Source organism: Diceros bicornis, chromosome 14, assembly GCF_020826845.1.
Source record: "Diceros bicornis minor isolate mBicDic1 chromosome 14, mDicBic1.mat.cur, whole genome shotgun sequence".
Lineage (NCBI taxonomy): Eukaryota > Metazoa > Chordata > Mammalia > Perissodactyla > Rhinocerotidae > Diceros > Diceros bicornis.
Window position 1 is genome coordinate 22,265,555 of NC_080753.1, and position 16,310 is coordinate 22,281,864.

The following is a 16,310-nucleotide window of genomic DNA, read 5'->3' on the forward strand; positions in this document are numbered from 1 at the left end:
CCGCTTCGGGCTCTCCCCGCGGGGCGGTAGGGGAGCCAGGCTGGAGGAGGGGAGGGAGATGCGGCCTCCGAGCGGAGACCGGTCCCGCGCGTCCTAAGCCGAGGCCCCCGAGCGCCGCCGCAACCCGGAGGGACGAGGACAAGCGCAGGCAGCGCCCCGTCGGCTCCGGATCTCGCGCCCCGGCCCGCCGCCCAGACACGGACCGCACGGTCCACCCCGGCCGCAGCGCCCCGCGGTCTCGGCCCGGCCGGCGACCTCGGCTCCCCCGCAACCCCGGCCGGCTCCGGCCCGGGCCCCCGGGGTCCTCGCCGCCGCCGCCGCCGCCCCTGCCGCCGCCGCCGCCTCCGCCTGCGCCTCTGCCGCAGCCGCTGCCCCCGCTTCGGCCGCGCCCCAAGCCCGGGCCCCGACCCCAACCCAGACCCCGCCCGCGGCCCCGCCAACCTCGGCCGCGGCCCGGGCCCCAGCCCCGGCCCCAGAGGCCCAGCCGCGGGTACGATGCTGCCCAGCTCCATCCAGATTTCGGGGGAGCCGCTGTCAGGCGCCGAGGTGCGGGACATCTGCCGCGGCCTGCGCGACAACGCCGTGCGCCTGCTCTCGTTGCGCGGCTGCCGCCTCTGCGACCGCGACTTCGGCCGCATCTGCCGGGCCCTGGCCGGGGCCACGTCGCTGGCACAGCTCAACCTTAACCTGGGCGTCGTGTCCAGCCCCAGCCGCATCAAGCAGCTGGCGGAGGCGCTGCGGACCAACCGCTCCATCCAGTCCCTCTTGTGAGTGCGCTCCCTCGCACGGGGGTCCCGGGCACTGCACCTCTCCTCGCACTCCCCCGCCACCTCCTCTTCCTCCACACACTTTCCTGTACCTGTCTTTCCACCAACCTGCCTTCTCAACGCTTACACACACGCCTCATCCCTCTGCCCAGGCGTCCACAACCCCCTCCAAGCACATGCCTTATCTCCGAGTTTTGCAGGCGCAGCCCCACCCCAAATGAGATGGTTTATCCACCCCTTCCTAGCAGGGCACGTGTACCTCCTCACCTAAGCACCCTTCTTGGGGGCAGCTCCTCAGTTCCCAAGGAGTACTAGACCCCTGCCCTACATCTGCCCATTGAAGAATCCCAGTCCACCACCCACACACCCCTTCTCTGCGCTGCGTCCTGGATCCCAGTCCCTGCCCCAGAAAAGAAACGAAATTCATCTTCTACCTGTATTCCTTTAGAACCTAGAATTTTCTTTCTCCCTTCCCAAGGCCTCTCCCAAGTGCTGTGACCGAGTGCCCTCCTCACCCCTAGGGCTCACATAAGGGAAGGTGCTGCTTCCCCCTACAGATGGGGCTGATGACTACAGTAACCTCTGCTCTCTGGTCTCACCCCCAGCCTGCATGGGAGCCCCCTGACAGATGCGGGGCTGGCCTTGCTAAATCCAGCCTTGGCCCTCCACCCTGCCCTCGTGGCTCTGGACTTGGGGGACTGCATGCTGGGTGATGAAGCCATCAACCTCATCTGTGGCCTCCTGCCCCCAGATGGGGCCAAGTCTGGTGAGCAGGGCCCTGCTGAGGGCATGGGCTGGTATGGCCTTGATGAACAACTAAGTGCAGAGAGCAGGGGGCGTGGCCCAGAGCTGAGGGCTCTGCCAGAGTGGGAGAAAATCCTCTCAGGAAAAAGGATTGGGGGCTGAGCAGGAGGGAGGCAGGAATCCAGGCTTGCGGGGGGTGGCTGCAGGGAAGGCATGGTCTCTAATGGCCCTGGAGCTCTGTCGGGGGGCTCCCAGCCACTAGGGACACCGCAGAGACTCCAGGTGAGGGAGGGGCTTGAGGAGGGGCCTGAACTTCTCCATCTTGGCTTCTTGCTGTGATGCTGCCCAGGCTTGAAGGAGTTAACGCTGAGTGCCAACCCTGGCATCACCCCCAAGGGCTGGAGCCGCCTCGCCATTGCCGTGGCCCACAGCTCCCAGGTCCGCGTCCTCAATCTGGACTACAACCCCCTGGGTGAGGCTCAGGAAAGCCCCCTTCAATTCTCACCACCCCACTCCCATCCAAGAACCTGGGACCATCAGTTGTCATGGTAACGCCCACACTGGGGAAAGGAAGAAGAGAGGGGAGTCTGGGAGGTAGTAGAGGAGCCACTTGTGTGGAGAACCAGATGACCAACAGGTAGATCAAAGCATCCCTCACTGTCCCGGGGCCTGGCCTGCTTCAACCAGTCGCTCACCAATCACAATCCTCCCCTCTTGGCCACCTACCAATTGTCAATGTTTCCTGGCCTGGGGGTGGGAATCTAAGGTTGTTAGGGCAATGGAGAGTGGAGGGGGAGGAGGGGTTAGCAGGCCTGCAGATGAGTGTGTGCTGTCTCTCCAGGTGACCACGTGGCAGGGATGCTGGCTGTAGCTGTGGCCTCCAGCCGCACCTTAGAGGTCCTAGACTTGGAGGGCACAGGGCTCACCAATCAGTCAGCTCAGGTAAGAAGTCTTCATGTTTGGGGATGGGCCAGGGGTTGGGGTGATGGTTAGCCAGTGCATCTATGGACATATGGGAAAAGTGGCAGGTTGGAGCCTGAGGAGCTGCCCTAACTGTGTTCATCCTTTTCCATACTCTCCTGCACCTCAGACCCTGCTGGACATGGTGGAAAATTACCCCACGGCTTTGCGGAGCCTGGTATTGGCTGAGAACAGCATTAGCCCAGAGCTGCAGCAGCAGATCTGTGACCTCCTCTCTGAGGGGGAGGAGGAGGAGGAGATGGCAGGAGGGGCTGACAACACCCAGGAACGAGAGAGAGGGCAGGAGCCCGCTGCCCACCAGAGGGGCAGCAGTCCCTGGATGTGCCCCAGTGGTAAGAGCCCTGAGGGTTGATCAGAGCCAGGTCTGGAAGAGGCTTGGGACCAGTGAGAGTGGGTGTGGGAAACCTAGGCCACTTCTCACCTATTTGCCATCCCCACTGGAGGAACAAATTGTGGTCTGAACACCTTTTTGCCCTTCCACAGATCCCAGCTCTCAGATGGTACTAATGACGTCAGGACTAGGGGACAGTCTGTTGGCTGAGACCGAGATGTGACTCTCCATATGGGCTTCTGCGCATCACTACATTTGTCTGTGTCCCCAGCACCTTACCCCAGATATGAGGGTCAGGCCCTGGGGCTTGGGAGGGGGAGGGGGTGCCTGGGGCTCTGGCAGCTCCTGGCAGTGTGGTGGGAGGCTCTGGAAACTGTGACTGAGCAACAGCCTTGGGGGCACTTTAACCCAAAGCAATGCCTCTGCACTTGTTGGCAGCTCTGACTGCAGCCCGCTGGCTGGGAAGAGATTTTATGAACTCTACAACCTGGCGTGTGGCTGTGGTCACTGGGGGCTGGCAGTAGGGGAGGAATTGGAATTACCATTAGACACCACTAGGGGGCAGTGCCACCCCACAGCCCAAGCTCCAGGCAGCGTCCTCTGGCCCCAAATATCCCCAACCGGTCTAGCTCAGGTCTCTGTTCTGAGGTTCTGGGATGACACACAGGCCCCACAATAAGAATCATAACTAAGGTAAAGAGCCCACCTCTAGAGCTGGGCTGGACTGGACCCCACCTCAAGGAGAGACTTGGGCCCTGCCAAGGTTACTTGAGGTGTACCCTCTCCCACTGCCTGAGGCTCCATGCCCAGGGAAGCCCCTGGCAGTGTGGGGCAAGGGAGAGTCACTAGCAAAGACTAAGACATCATAAGGACTGGCAATACTCAAGAATGGGGAGAAGAATGGCAGAAGGAAGGTCATTAATAGACAAATTAGGCCATACCAGTAAAATAGTTTTGTTTAATTTTAAAAGTCATCAGTGTGAAAATTTCCCACAGCTGGGAGTAACAGTCTAGAGCCAAGGTTGGGAGGGGGGCTAGGGCTCACATAGAGCTGAGCTTGAAGCCCCCGAATCCCACCCTCTACTCCCTTCCAGAGGGAGGAAGGAAACAGCTGAGGAGAGCCCTGAGTCAGCCCTCTCCCTCATCCCCGAGGGCCTGCCATGCCAGGCCCCTTGAAGGCAACAGCTCGTGCAGGGGATTTGGGGAAGAGGGAAACAGGTGAAAAATAGAAATTAGAGGTTAATAATCCCAACAACACCCCTCAGCCCGAAAAAAACAAACAAAACTCATGGATTTGAGAGGAGGATGGAGAATGAACACTTATGTAATAAACCCCTCAGCTCCCCAGAACAGCCCAATTTGGGCTGGGCTGATTGGAAGAAAGGTCTTGAGCCCTGGCTGCATATTACTTTTGGAGAATAAATATTCTAAGAAGAAAGGGGAAAAACCATGAGGCAAGCCAGTGCCAGTCACAGTTAATGCAGCTGAAAGGCCTGATGTGGCCACCGCCTGACCCCATCCACACAGGGAACAGAGCTGTGCAGGCCTGGAGGGAGGAAAGTTCAAGGGCTCGGGTGGGCAGGGGACCCTGAGCTGCAAGGGTCCAGGCCTCCTTGCAGTCCCAGTGCAGCAGCGGCAGGAAGGCAAGCAGGGGCCCTAGTTGAGCAGGTTGCCCTGCTCCTGGGCCTGGGTCAGGCTGTCCTTACGGTGCAGGTGGTGCACCCCCATCCTCTTGGGGCTGCGCTGGGGGCGGCTGGAGCTGGGGAGTGCCCAGGTCCTAACCTCAGTGTGAGAGGTGCCAGGCCCCTCCTCTGTGCCACTACCACTGGGCAGCAGGCTCTGGCGCTCTTCCTCGGGGCTGATGGGCAGGTTCAGCTCTTCTTCCTCCTCCTCCCTGGGAAGGCCAGAGTCAGGTTCTGGTAGCAGCAAAATCCCACGCTCACTGGGTGGGGGAGAGGGTGCCAGAACCTCCTCATCTCTGTCAGCTGGGCTAAGAGCAAAATGGCGCTGCAGCTCAGGGAGTGCGTCACGTCCAAAGGCTGTGCGCTGGGCCACGGCGGCCGGGGGTGGAGCACGGTCCACAAATGCCCGCTGCCAGCTGGCCAGGAGGTCCTCCTCAGAGCTGGCAGAGCTGGCTGGGGCACTGAGTGTTGGGGGGGCAGGGCTGGGCTGGTGGTGGGGTGAAGCCTGGGCTGAGGCAGGGCTGCTGGGCACTGGGCTGGGGCGGGCCCGCTCACTCCCCTCCTCCACCAGGCTCAGGGAAATGGCCTGGCGCGTAGCATAAGTGCAGTTGGGCAGGGGGCTGTTGCGCGGAATTCGCACCTTATCCTCAGAGAACTCTATTACCTTGCGGCCAGGATACAGTGGGTGTGGTGGAGATGGGGTGGGGTAGGGGCTCAGCTTTTCAAAGGCCGGCAGGGGTGGCTCCTCTTCTGGGGAGCCCCCAGCAGTGCCCAGAGATTGGCACTCCCCATTGGGTTGGGGGGTGGGGCTGCCAGGGGCTGAGGGACTGGCTGGGTCACCTGGGGCACCCCCACTCATGTCCACGTGCACAAAGACATCCTCAGCCAAGGGGCGCCCGGCACTGCCTGACTGGGCTGAATTGAGCAGTAGCGACTCTGGCTTCTCCAACACCCGGGCAATGACGGAGGTGGGTACCACAGCCCCTGGTGCCAAGCTAGGGGCAGGTTCCAGGCTGGCAGCCTCTTGACCACTGTGCAGATGTTTCCGAACCATGTCCTGTAGCTCACAGGGCAGCTGGAGTGAAGGAGCGGAAGAAGGGAAGAGACATGATTGATCCCAGCCTAAGACAGCTTGACTCATGGCAAAAGTAACGGCCACCAAATACTAGGACCACTGTGTGCTCCGCACTCTGCTCTCTCTCGTTCTCGCAGCACGCCAAGGTCTATCCTCACTTCACAGACAAACTGAGGCTCAGTGGGGGTAAAATAACTTGAAGCTTTTGATGAACACAGCCAGGACCTGAACCCTGAACTGGTGCTAAGGCCCACATGCTCTCAAACTTCTGTCTCCCCCATCTCAGCAGTGGCTTCTGCCCAAACCAGACATAAGTTTGAGAATCTGTACTGACCAGCAGCCTTGGGAATACCTTCACTCCTTCTGTAGGCCACATCAACCTTAGGCCTGAGGCTTTGGGGTCCCAAGTTTGCCCCTGGGTGTTAGGGGATCAGCTGGGCCCAATCCTCTCTCAATACTCCTCTGGCTGATAGCTCTGGCCACCCCCTCCTTCCTGCATGAGATCCGGAAGTTGAGTCCCTCTCGCCCTGTCTCTGTTCCAGAAATACCAACAGGGCCAGCCGCTAGCCCTAGTGCTGGGCCCTTGACAGCACAGGACACAGGACACCAACCAGTGGCAGCTGACCGGCTTGAGAGAGACATGGAGGCGAGGGGAAGGCAAAGCAGAAAGGGGGAGTTAAAGGCAGGAGGATGGAGAGAGGCATAGAAACTGAAGTTAGAGGAGCCCTAAAAAGGCTGGACTGGCGTTGGCGGGGAGGGTGTTCTACTCACATCGGCAAACTTGTGGTTACGGAAGTGAGACTTGTTGCACTTGAGGAGCTGCACAGCCAGGTTGCAGTCCAGCCGGTACCGCTCCTGCAGATACAGACACGGTTCGGAGCCTGGCCCGGCCCAAGGGAGCAGGGCTGGGCCAGCCACAGGCGAGGAAGGCCCCCGAGGGGCACCCACATTGAGCTCCTCCAGCTTGTTGATGGTGTTCTTGGCATCCAGCAGCTTGTTGGTCAGCTCCACGATCTCCCAATCCAGTGTCTTCCTATCCATCTCAGCCTTCTTGATCTGAGGCACAAGACTGGTGGTGAACCCAGCCCACACCCCAGCCAGCCCTTCCTCCCCTTCCACCTCCTCCAGCCCAGAGACACAGGAAGCCACAGGCGCTAGGGCAGCCAAGGCGGACGAAATAGAGACAGATGATGGACAGACAGAAGGAGACCAGACACCTCTCCTGTTCTCTGGGCTAGCTGTGGAACGGGGGCTTTCTGAGCATGACCTACTGCTGCCGGGGCCCGGGACAGAAGCTGTGTAAGAGCTGCCCATCCCTTGAGGGAACTGGAGGGCTCTTTGCCCTAGGCAAGGCAGCTGGTACCCGAGAGGCAATAACGGTGCAAACCCAGGGGCTGAAGCCTGTGTGTAGCTGTTTCCAGGATCGGGCTAGGAGGAGGGAGGGGGGAGTGGGGCTGGCTGGCAGCTTGGGGCGCCTGGGAGATTATCTAGTTGAGCCGGGAGGGAGCTGAAGGCTCAAAAGCAGACTTCTGATCTTCAGCTCACAGACTGGATCTACAGCCCCCCCTTTCCCCTAATGGCTTGGTTCGCTGCCACCGCAGCTGAGAAGCTGTGTTCAGTGGTGACATCAGTCAGCACCTCTGCTGGAGCCAAGAGCAGGCTCCCCAGCTGTCCCCCAGGAGAGAGGCCCTGACTACCGAACGGGCCTCACAGAGGAAGAGGAAAGGAGTGGGCAGAGGAAAGTGCCAGGGCCCAGCAATCCCAGATCTCAGCTGAGGAGGAGGCCAGGGCAAAGGAGGAAACACACAAACTCAGACGCAACTGCAAAAATCCAGCTGTGGCTAAGAGAGGCCTGAGAGGAGAGCGCAGCAGCAACGGCGGCAGCATGAGGGGAAGACGAGGAGAGAAGAGAAACAGTGTGAGCATTAGGACAGTCCTGACTTGCACAGCACACTGCGGTCCCCTCCCCACCACTGCACCCCCGCACCCCCCTCCCCAAGCCCCAGGGCAAAACGGCATTCCCCTGGCAAGTCCTAGCCCCCTGCTATGCTGTGAACACAGTGCCAGGCAAACTGCCCTCCCGGACAGGTTACCAGCGTGTGCAGCTTGTCCTCCAGCTCCTGGTTGGTCCTCTGGGAAGCTGTGTAGCTGTTCTGCAGCCTGTAAAGGAATAACAGGCAGAGCCCTGGGTCAAGATCCTATTCTTTGGACCCTGCTCAGCCCCTCCTTGATATGGTATCTTGGGCAAGTCATTCTCCTCCCAGAATTTCAGTTATCTCATGAGAATCAAATGATCTTGAAGGCCTCTTCCAGCTAACCTATGAATGGGGAGATGTGTGCCTGTGTGTCCTGGCCCCTCGTGCCCACACCTGCGGAACTTGTCCTTAAACTTGTCCAGCTCCTCGCGGCTCTGGCCCAGCTCCAGCTCCAGGCTGTCCTGCCCGATTTCCAGCTCACGCTCCAGGGCCTCAGTGCGCCTGGTGGCTGAGGCCAAGCGCCGGCGAAGCTCCTCATTCTCCTGCTGCAACAGCCTAGCAGGGTGAGGGGTTAAGGGCAGAGGGGCATCAGAGACAGAAGGCCCAGCCCTGGAGCCCCAGGCTGGTCTCAGGAAGGAAGAAGTAGGGATGACATAAGGACTCAGCCTGAGTCTAGGGCAGTAGATTCCATAGGCCTGCTGGTCCTGAGAACATGACCTGGCTTGGAGGATGGGGGAGGCAGAGGGCAGTCCAACACCCCCTCATTGGACAAGAATGAGAAGACAGAATGGGGGGGATACAGTTCTCAGCCTATCTCTGGTTACAGCCCAAGCCAGCCAGCCACCAAGCCCCCAGCTCCAGTTTCCTCACTGCACAATCAGGCTGCTCCATTATTAATCTCTTGGAAGTCCAGCCCAGCACTGCCCTCTTCTCCAGAGGCCTCACATGGCTGACAGAAAGGGCTGCAGGGAGGCAGCTGGCACAGGGGGGCCAGGAGCTGGGGAAGGGCTCTCTGGCAAGAGCAGGCCCTCAGAGCCAGCCCCCCTTTGATTCTAGGCTCTCTTAGAGCCCATGGAACAAAACCTCTTCCCAAAAGGAATATCTACAACATCAAGCCTGCTCCCAGAGTCCCTAAAACACCCCACCCCAATATTTACCTAATCCAAGGAAAAGCCCAACTGTACCCAGAGCCTCGCTTGGAGCTAAGAGGGACAGAGTTGAGGCAGGGCAGGCTCTCAGGCAGCAGATACTCACTTCATCCTCTCCGCATCAGTCAGGGGCTCCTGGGCACAAAAGAACAGAAGGTTGAGGCTCAGCTCTGGACCAACTGGCGTTATGCTTAGCCCACCCTCCAAACAGCCCTGGAAAGGGCCATGTCTGAAGCCCAAAGACTCTCACAGCAGAGTAGGCTGTCAGGTCCTGCAGAGATGGAGGCAATCCAGTAACGCCCAGGCAAGCCTAGATTATTCTCTCCCCTGCCAACAAGAAGATTCCAGAACCCCTTCCAACCCTCACCCTTACCCACACCAGCTCCAACCCCTCTCTTAATCCTAAAGCCAGTTGCAAATGAATCCTGGTACCTATGCCACCTCTCCCGGGGATAAAGAGAGACTCTCAGCTGTTCACTGAGCTCCCAGTGGGCCCTGCAGGCAAGGCAGAGACCTTCCTGGGAAGTAAAGAAGGGAGGTGAGCTCTAGGAGGGTTCTGAGCTCTGACAAACTCTCCTGGTCCCCTGGGGGGAAGGTGGGCAGCATTAGGTCTTTATTGAGGCCCGGAAGGAACAAGTGCATGGATGAAAGAGCGCCTCTGGGCCAAGCCTGACTGAGAGAGTGACGTGTCTTGTCTTGCTTTTAACCACCTGCCCCACCCTCCCCAAGCCCCCACGCTGGTCACAGCCCAAGAGCCAGAGCTCAGCCAACCACAAAGCAGAGCAGGCACATGCTAACGGCAAAAGGGAAATGTCACAGGGCCACTCCAAATGGAGCTGACTGCTTCAGAACGCCAGGCACGGGCAGGAAAATGTGGTGGGTGCCCAGACCACGGCCTCTGGAGCCACTGACACCTGGATTTGATCCCGTTCTACCACACACTGCTTACGGCTAATTTAACCTCACTGAGCCTCAGTGTCCTCATCTACAAAACCAGGGGAATGCCCACTGGGTAGCACCTAGCACAACACTCGGCCTTTTTATTTCATGTTCCCTGAAGTGGGCAAGTCATGGCACTTCTGCCCTGCATCTGACCAAAGTGGGCCATGGGACACCAGATGCGCAGCATGCGTTGACTGTCTCTCAGGTTCTGTAAACGTGCTCTATCTGCCACAACAGGGTGGAAACAAGGCAATAAGGTGAATAAACCACGGCAACACTCGTTTCCTCCTGTCAGTAAACTTAATGAGGGAGGATAACCGATTTGGAGAACGTTTTGCAGTTGACTGAAGAAGGCCTCCTAAGAACCTAACGCAGTTTCCAGCAGGCAGCACGTATTTAACAAATGTCAGCCAAACAAAGCAAAGCTGGAGGAAGGGCCAGACTTCCAGGGCCAGAGAAGAACAGCTGGCCTGGTGGGAAGTGCTGGAGCACCGCCTCCTAACAACCCCTAGAGGGGCCGCAGGTTGAAGGGCCCTCCTCCACTGGCAGAGGGCCAGAGTCCCAGCCTCCAGCACGTTAGGACCCCTCAGTCTGGTGGGCTGCCTCCTGCAGGAAGAACAATACTGTGCAGGATCATTTCTGCTGCGCTACGAAGTGATCCACAGGGGTTCCATGACCTGTGGACATGTACTCACAGCTGTCCTCTAGGAGCCAACACTGCCCCTTCCAGCACTGCTGCAGCTAGCAGGCTCCAGGCCTGTACTAGCAACGCCTCACCCCAACTCAGAAGACGAGAAGTCCCCTCAGGTGGGAGAAGCCAGCGAGACACCCAGCCTCAGAGGCCTGCCTCTGCCAGCCAGCGCAGGGTACCAGTCTTGCTGACCTCCTGCTCCAGCCGGGATCCAAGAACTTCCAGCCGCAACTCCCGATGCTCAGGTGGTGCCTTACGGTAGGGTTTCTTAGCAGGGGCCGCACTGGTCATTCTGGGAGGTGAGGGCTCCTCGACCTGCTGAGGGGAAGCAAGGAAGTAGGAGGCTCAGAGACCTGGACAAGAGGCCTCTGGACTGAGGGGAAAAAAGAACGGTAAAAGGGGACAGAGATAGGAGCCACCAGGCAGGCAGGCAGGTCTGGGCCATTGGTGGGGTCATTAGAAGGACTGAACTCTGGTGTGTCGGTGTCCATGGGTCAGGGGAGTGCTAGAGGGGAGCCCAGGTCCAATGGGAAGAGAAGAGTGGGAAAGGCAGGGCCAGGGCCTGTGCCCCAGGAGTGGGGCGAAGAGTCCAAAGAGCAGCCCACCACTCACTCTTGTGGGCTCAAGAGAAGGCCTCTGAGGGAAAACCTGCTCCCTATGTATCGGTTTCCTCAACTCTAAATTGGGGATGAGAATAGCAGCAATTTCATAGGGCTGTTGTGAAGATTATGTAAAGCACTAAAAACAGTACCTGGCACTTAGGAAATGTTCAGTAAATGTTAGCTTTAAAAAATTCGTAACCAGAAAAGCAAGGGTTTGAGAATGTTCACCCAACCAGGCTCCTCAGTGGGGGTCTCCAAGCTCACGAGCTCTGAAGGCCAAGCCTCTCTGGCCTCCACCACTCTCTTTTCACCAGCCCCGACCAAGGGGGGGTCACCCGGCAGCCCCCTCATCTGCCAGCGTCCCCAGAAGAGAGCCAAGTAGGGGGTGCAGGCATCACAGGGACATACCATCCGTCTGTCGGCAGCTCGCTCTGTTCCGCTGTCCGGAAGTTAGCCCGGGGCTCTCCGCATCCCACGGCCCCTTCACTTCCTCTAGCCAACAGCTCCTGAAACCGGAGAAGGGAAGAAAGTGGAAACCAGGTGTCAGCCGCCTGTCTGTCAGTACCACAGGCTGGTCTGCCCAGTCCCTAGCAGGACCCCAGGGAGAGCCAGGCAAGAAAGCCATGGAACAGGAGTCTGAAGGGAAAGCAGTGGAGGCGGGAGAGGACTGGAAGCACTGAGCTCCTGCTTTTCTCCATGAAAGCACTGTCACGTGTCTGTGTCCATGGTCTCAGCTTACCACACACCTGATTCTGGAATAGGCCTAGTCCCGTCCTGTACATTTCCTACACCACATCTGTCCTGTTCATATCCCAGGCCTCTCAGAGTCTGGAAACAACTAAGAGATTGGGGGAACATGGGTTGCAGAAGAGAACACCAGGAAAAAGCCTAGTAGACACCAGAGAAGATGCTGGAAAGAAAGCTCCTACCAGTGTTTTCAGAAGGAGCCCAAAGACTACTACTGTGTACAATGGTGGTAAACAGACTTTGCAATGAGGAAGGGTAGGTCCAGGAGAGAAAATCTGAAAAGGCAGCGGTTTAGAGCAATGATGGTTCTCAACCAGGGTGAGTTTGGTCCCCCCGTGGCCCCCTGCCTTTCCCAGATATATAGCAAATGTGTGAGGACATTTTTGGTTGTCCTGACAGTGGAGGGTGCTACTGGCATCTAGTGGGTAGAGGCCAGGGATGCTGCTCAACATCCTATAATGCACAGGACAGCCCCCATGACAAAGAATTATCAGCACAAAATGTTGACAGTGCCAAAATTGAGAAACCCTAGTGTAGAAAACCAAAGTCTAGGGGCTGAGACACCTGGGTTCCAGGCTCAGTGCTGCTTCTGACACACTGCGTGGCCCTGGGTAAGTCCCTTCCAGATGAGGAACTGGATAAGCCTGTTCCTCATCTACACAAAGGTGGCTGGTCTGAGTGACCTGAGAGGACCCCTCCAGGTTCCTGGGGTTCCGAGCTTTGGCCCCACCTGTAATAAGCTAGGCTGCAGCACGGGGGCAGCAGCCACCACAGGGACCAATGGAGGCAGTAACCTTAGGTGGCCTTCTGGGCATAAACAATCTTCCCACTGCCATCCACCTAAACAGAGCTGGGGGCTGAGGGAAGCCTTGCGGGCTAAAGCATGTGTTCCTGCTGTTGGGACATGCCCTGACCATGACTCCTGTCACATTCCAACAGGGCCTGAGGCAGGAGGAATGGAGAGGAGGGAGGGCGGGGAACAGGAGCGGCCTCCCTCCTCTGTCTGGGCAGCTTGGTCTCTGGCTTGGGGCTCTGCAGGAACTGGGGCATGGCAGCAGGCACGAGCCGCCAACCTTCACCCCTTTGATGGTGAGGCAGAACGTGTCCCCACAGGGCACAAGCAGCATGCTGTGTCGGGCTGACTCCCTGCGCAGGAATCCGGGCGGGCCTGAGAGGACAGCACATTCCTGGGGTGTGAGGAGCAAGCAAGGCAGCCCTACAGGTTCCCCGGGGCCACCCCTCCAGAAGGCCCCAGGGGTGGGAGCTCCTATGGCCTGGGGGAGAGGCCCAGAAAGTCCCAAGCCAACCTGGATACCTGGGTTCTGATCCTCGGGGGGTGTAAGTGTGTGGTACATATGAGTTAGAAAGGGTGGCAGAGACAGAAGTAAGAGACACAGGAAGCCAAGAGCTTCTTCAAAATCCAGGGCAGGCTCCAGAGCTGGCCTGGCCTTCTCCCCTTCTCTGCAGAGAAATTAGGCCCCCGTGACCTTCCCCATCTACTCCCCAGTCAGTTGAGTTGCTGCTTGCTCCCTGCAGGCCCCTGTGTACCCCCCTCTATTTTCAGCCTCTTCTTTTCTTCCCTAGCCCTATTCCTGCCAATGCCCACACCGTCCTCTAGGCACCAGGACAGCTGAATGGGCACTGGGCGGGCAGGGAGGACACTGACATGCTCAGCTATCTGGTAAATTCTACCTGTAGGCAGAGCAGCCTCACTCCATGCCCGCAGCCCCAGCTCTAGTTGTCACACATCCTACACCTCATCCTGCCTCATCTTGACCTCAAGTCCCCACTCCCTGGCCCCCTGGCACATATTCCCAGGGCTTCCACGGCCAGATATCTGGCTTGCTGAGGGGGCAGAAAGTGTAGATGTGGCTTGTAGAGAGATGGCTAGTAAATGCAATCCAGACTCTCTGGGATGAGTGGTAGCGGTGACTGGAGCAGGGGTTATCTCCCCCAGCCAGTCTGCTCTTTCCATACACGTCAGAGTCACAAGGAGGGGAACCACTCCCCACTGGGGAAGCAGAAGGCAATGCCACTAGGGAGACAGGCCACCAGGGAGCCTGCAGTATCCCCAACACAAGTCCATGAGGGAGAGTCTATGCTAATCCCCACCCCATGTCCATAAATAGTAGTGTGTATCAGGGCCCTAGCTCCAACTCCTGAGATCTGATAAGTGCCCCAGATCCAGCCCACAGGGGCCCACAATTCCAGCACTGAACAGGGACACAACGGGCCTGGCAGGCTGCTGTCCTTGACTGGAAGCGCTGCAGGGAAGGACAGACCCAGAGGTAAGAGCCAATGCCAGGTGCAGTGGAGAACAAAGCGAGAAGCAGCTGGACACCAGGCCCACGAGCTGGGAGAAGATGAAAGGCGAGCTGGAAGGCAGCAGAGCAGTCCCTCCAGGAAGACCCAGCTACCATGTGCGGCCTCCCCTGGCCACATCTTCACCAAAGGTTGCCAGGTTGCCTTGGAGTGTTTCAGCCCAAGGAGGACTCCCAATCCTGTGTCAAGAAGACAAGGCCCCTAGATAAAGCAGCTGGACAACTCAGAATGGGACATGGGCCATGACGAGCAAGCAAGCAGCCTCTGAGGGCTTTGGCCTCTGGGTCCTGAGCTGGCTCCAGGGCACCTCCAAGAAAATGGTTTTCTGGAAGGTCTAGAAATCGACAGGGATGAATGTCACTCCCATCCCTCACCCCAAACTACCTGAGTTTCAAGGAATTGGAGGCAGATGACTTAGAACGGGGAGCCACCAGATGATATGTTGGGTTTGTACTACAAGAACAGCCATGCTCTGGGAGGAAGACTGAGGCCTAGGTGAAAACCTCTGGCTGACCCAGTCTGGTCTGGGGCTCCTCCAGCTGGACCCGTAGGCACTGCTGAGGGAGACGCCCAGAGCAGCAGTAAACCCTCCCCATCTCATGGAGGTGGGGTGAGAAGAGAAAGCAGCTCTCCTCACCTCTCACTGCCCCCACCCCACCTAACCCCGCCTCCTCCTTCCTCTTCTGCATAGTATTCATTCTTCACTTACTCAAAATCAGTTCAGAGAGACTCAACCACGTATCTGCTGGGGCAGAGAAGGGGTGATAGCTTCCTAATTGCCATGTTGCAATCTGCCAGGCGGTGCAGGCCGCCTGTTGCCGCCTGCCCCGTATTAAATACCTTCTCCCTGATTACAGCCCATGGGGCACGATTAGCTGCCTCCAGAGAACAAAGTCTACTTTCATTAGAAATGGGACTCGGCACGCACAGCGAACCTGCACTCTGAACCTACTGAATAGCTGAGCAGACAATGTAGACAGAGACAAATATAAGGAGAAATGTGCCAGAAGTTGGCTGAGCAGTATCCTTTAATCGAAGGACAAAACATTTGCCAAGCATCACTCTTTAACCAGGAGCTGGAACTCATACCTGCTCCCTTTCATGGATCGGAGAGTATGTGTATGTGACAGGGGCCTCCACCGTGGTCAGGGATCACCGATGCTGGAGACCGAGTAGGATAAGGAGAAAACTCTTCAGAATCCTGATTCTCTCCAAACCACTGTCCTAATTCCTACTCCCAGCAAACACCCACAGGAGGCAACAACAAAAAGGTTCAAGCCCAAGAGCCAAGGACACTCTCTCACTTCCTTCTGCCTTCCTTTCTGTGGGTCTGCCCAAGGCCCAGGGCAAAGTCAAAGGTGCAGGAGAGGAGGGGAGATCCAAGCATCCAGCCTTCTCCCTGCTGAGGGCTCAGAGACCACCCCTTCCACAATGGCCCAGTAGAGGCAGACAGGATGGAATCCAAAATGGCTGTGGTTCTTTGGCTTTTCAAACTTCTGACTTCCCCCCACCAGATGTCCCTTCCAGCGCCCCAAGTTCTGCACTGCTACCTCACTCCACCCGCGCTGGTTCAGCTGCCCTGCCCTAGAGAGACCAGCTCCCTCCCCCGCTCCCCACATCACCCACAGTCTCTTTAAGAGACGATGGCCCAACAGTTTATCTGGTCTCAGACCACTTCCTCACCTACCTTTCTGCTCACAGCTGGCACTGAATCAAGCAAGTGACGGACCTTGAAGGGTCAATGAACCCAATCTTCTGAATCAGGGAGGGCCCACACATCACCACAAAAATCATTAAAGCTCTTCTTCATAATTCACCCAAACAAAGTCAAACAGAAGTCAGCAATCGCTACTGCTTTTAATATAAAAGGAAAACTAGCCCGTTTTCAGAACATTCCAGCTGTGTTGTATGCTGCCTTAATTCCCTGGGAACCCAGCAGGATATAAATAAATAATAAACATAAACATAGGCCCTTCCTAAAGCCCCTAATCAACTGCTAAAACATGAACATCTGATCACACAGGGACTAGAGCCTTCCCTGCGGGAAGCGTCCTCAACCATAAACCCTGGATGCGGAGTCTCTGAACTCTGTAAGCCTGGAAGAAGCTGCACCTCTGGGGCAGGGCACACTCCTGCTATGCAAGCCCAGCTGCTTCTCAAGCCTCTGAAATCCAGGCTCTGCCTCCAACTGAGGCCCTAGAAACACAAACCACCACCCTGCAAGGGCCAGCCCTGTAACCAGGTGACCCAGCAGGGGCCCTGGGGATTGCTCACAAGGACCTCGCCCCCACCCGCAGCATGA

General features: G+C 57.7%; 2 protein-coding genes across 14 annotated transcripts in view; one reads left to right on the plus strand and one right to left on the minus strand.

Moving 5' to 3' along the window:
* On the plus strand, positions 1 to 3,781 carry LRRC73 (leucine rich repeat containing 73). Its single transcript, XM_058554292.1, has 6 exons — positions 1 to 767; positions 1,373 to 1,533; positions 1,861 to 1,983; positions 2,353 to 2,448; positions 2,597 to 2,824; positions 2,976 to 3,781. The coding sequence occupies exons 1-6, from the start codon at positions 496 to 498 to the stop codon at positions 3,044 to 3,046; spliced, it is 951 nt and encodes a 316-aa protein (XP_058410275.1). The 5' UTR covers positions 1 to 495; the 3' UTR covers positions 3,047 to 3,781.
* The window catches only part of TJAP1 (tight junction associated protein 1), a 25,190-nt gene continuing 12,637 nt past the window's right edge, over positions 3,758 to 16,310 (minus strand). For 11 of the 13 annotated variants that reach the window (XM_058554280.1, XM_058554282.1, XM_058554279.1 and 8 more), the window contains 8 exons: positions 11,348 to 11,445; positions 10,530 to 10,655; positions 8,811 to 8,839; positions 7,899 to 8,111; positions 7,674 to 7,740; positions 6,529 to 6,636; positions 6,352 to 6,435; positions 3,758 to 5,580 (listed from right to left, as the gene is read on the minus strand). In XM_058554280.1, the coding sequence (XP_058410263.1) occupies positions 4,480 to 5,580; positions 6,352 to 6,435; positions 6,529 to 6,636; positions 7,674 to 7,740; positions 7,899 to 8,111; positions 8,811 to 8,839; positions 10,530 to 10,655; positions 11,348 to 11,350 (1,731 nt within the window). In that variant the 5' untranslated portion in view covers positions 11,351 to 11,445 and the 3' untranslated portion in view covers positions 3,758 to 4,479. The remainder of the gene's footprint in view (positions 5,581 to 6,351; positions 6,436 to 6,528; positions 6,637 to 7,673; positions 7,741 to 7,898; positions 8,112 to 8,810; positions 8,840 to 10,529; positions 10,656 to 11,347; positions 11,446 to 16,310) is intronic. The other 2 variants (XM_058554285.1, XM_058554286.1) reach the window with 2 other exon arrangements.

Bases quoted from the DNA above. Each gene is read 5' to 3' on its own strand.
- LRRC73 (XM_058554292.1), top strand. From the start codon at position 496: ATGCTGCCCAGCTCCATCCAGATTTCGGGGGAGCCGCTGTCAGGCGCC. The intron at 768-1,372 runs GTGAGTGCGCTC...TCTCACCCCCAG, and splicing joins CGCTCCATCCAGTCCCTCTT to CCTGCATGGGAGCCCCCTGA. The intron at 2,449-2,596 runs CTCAGGTAAGAA...ACTCTCCTGCAC, and splicing joins AGGGCTCACCAATCAGTCAG to CTCAGACCCTGCTGGACATG.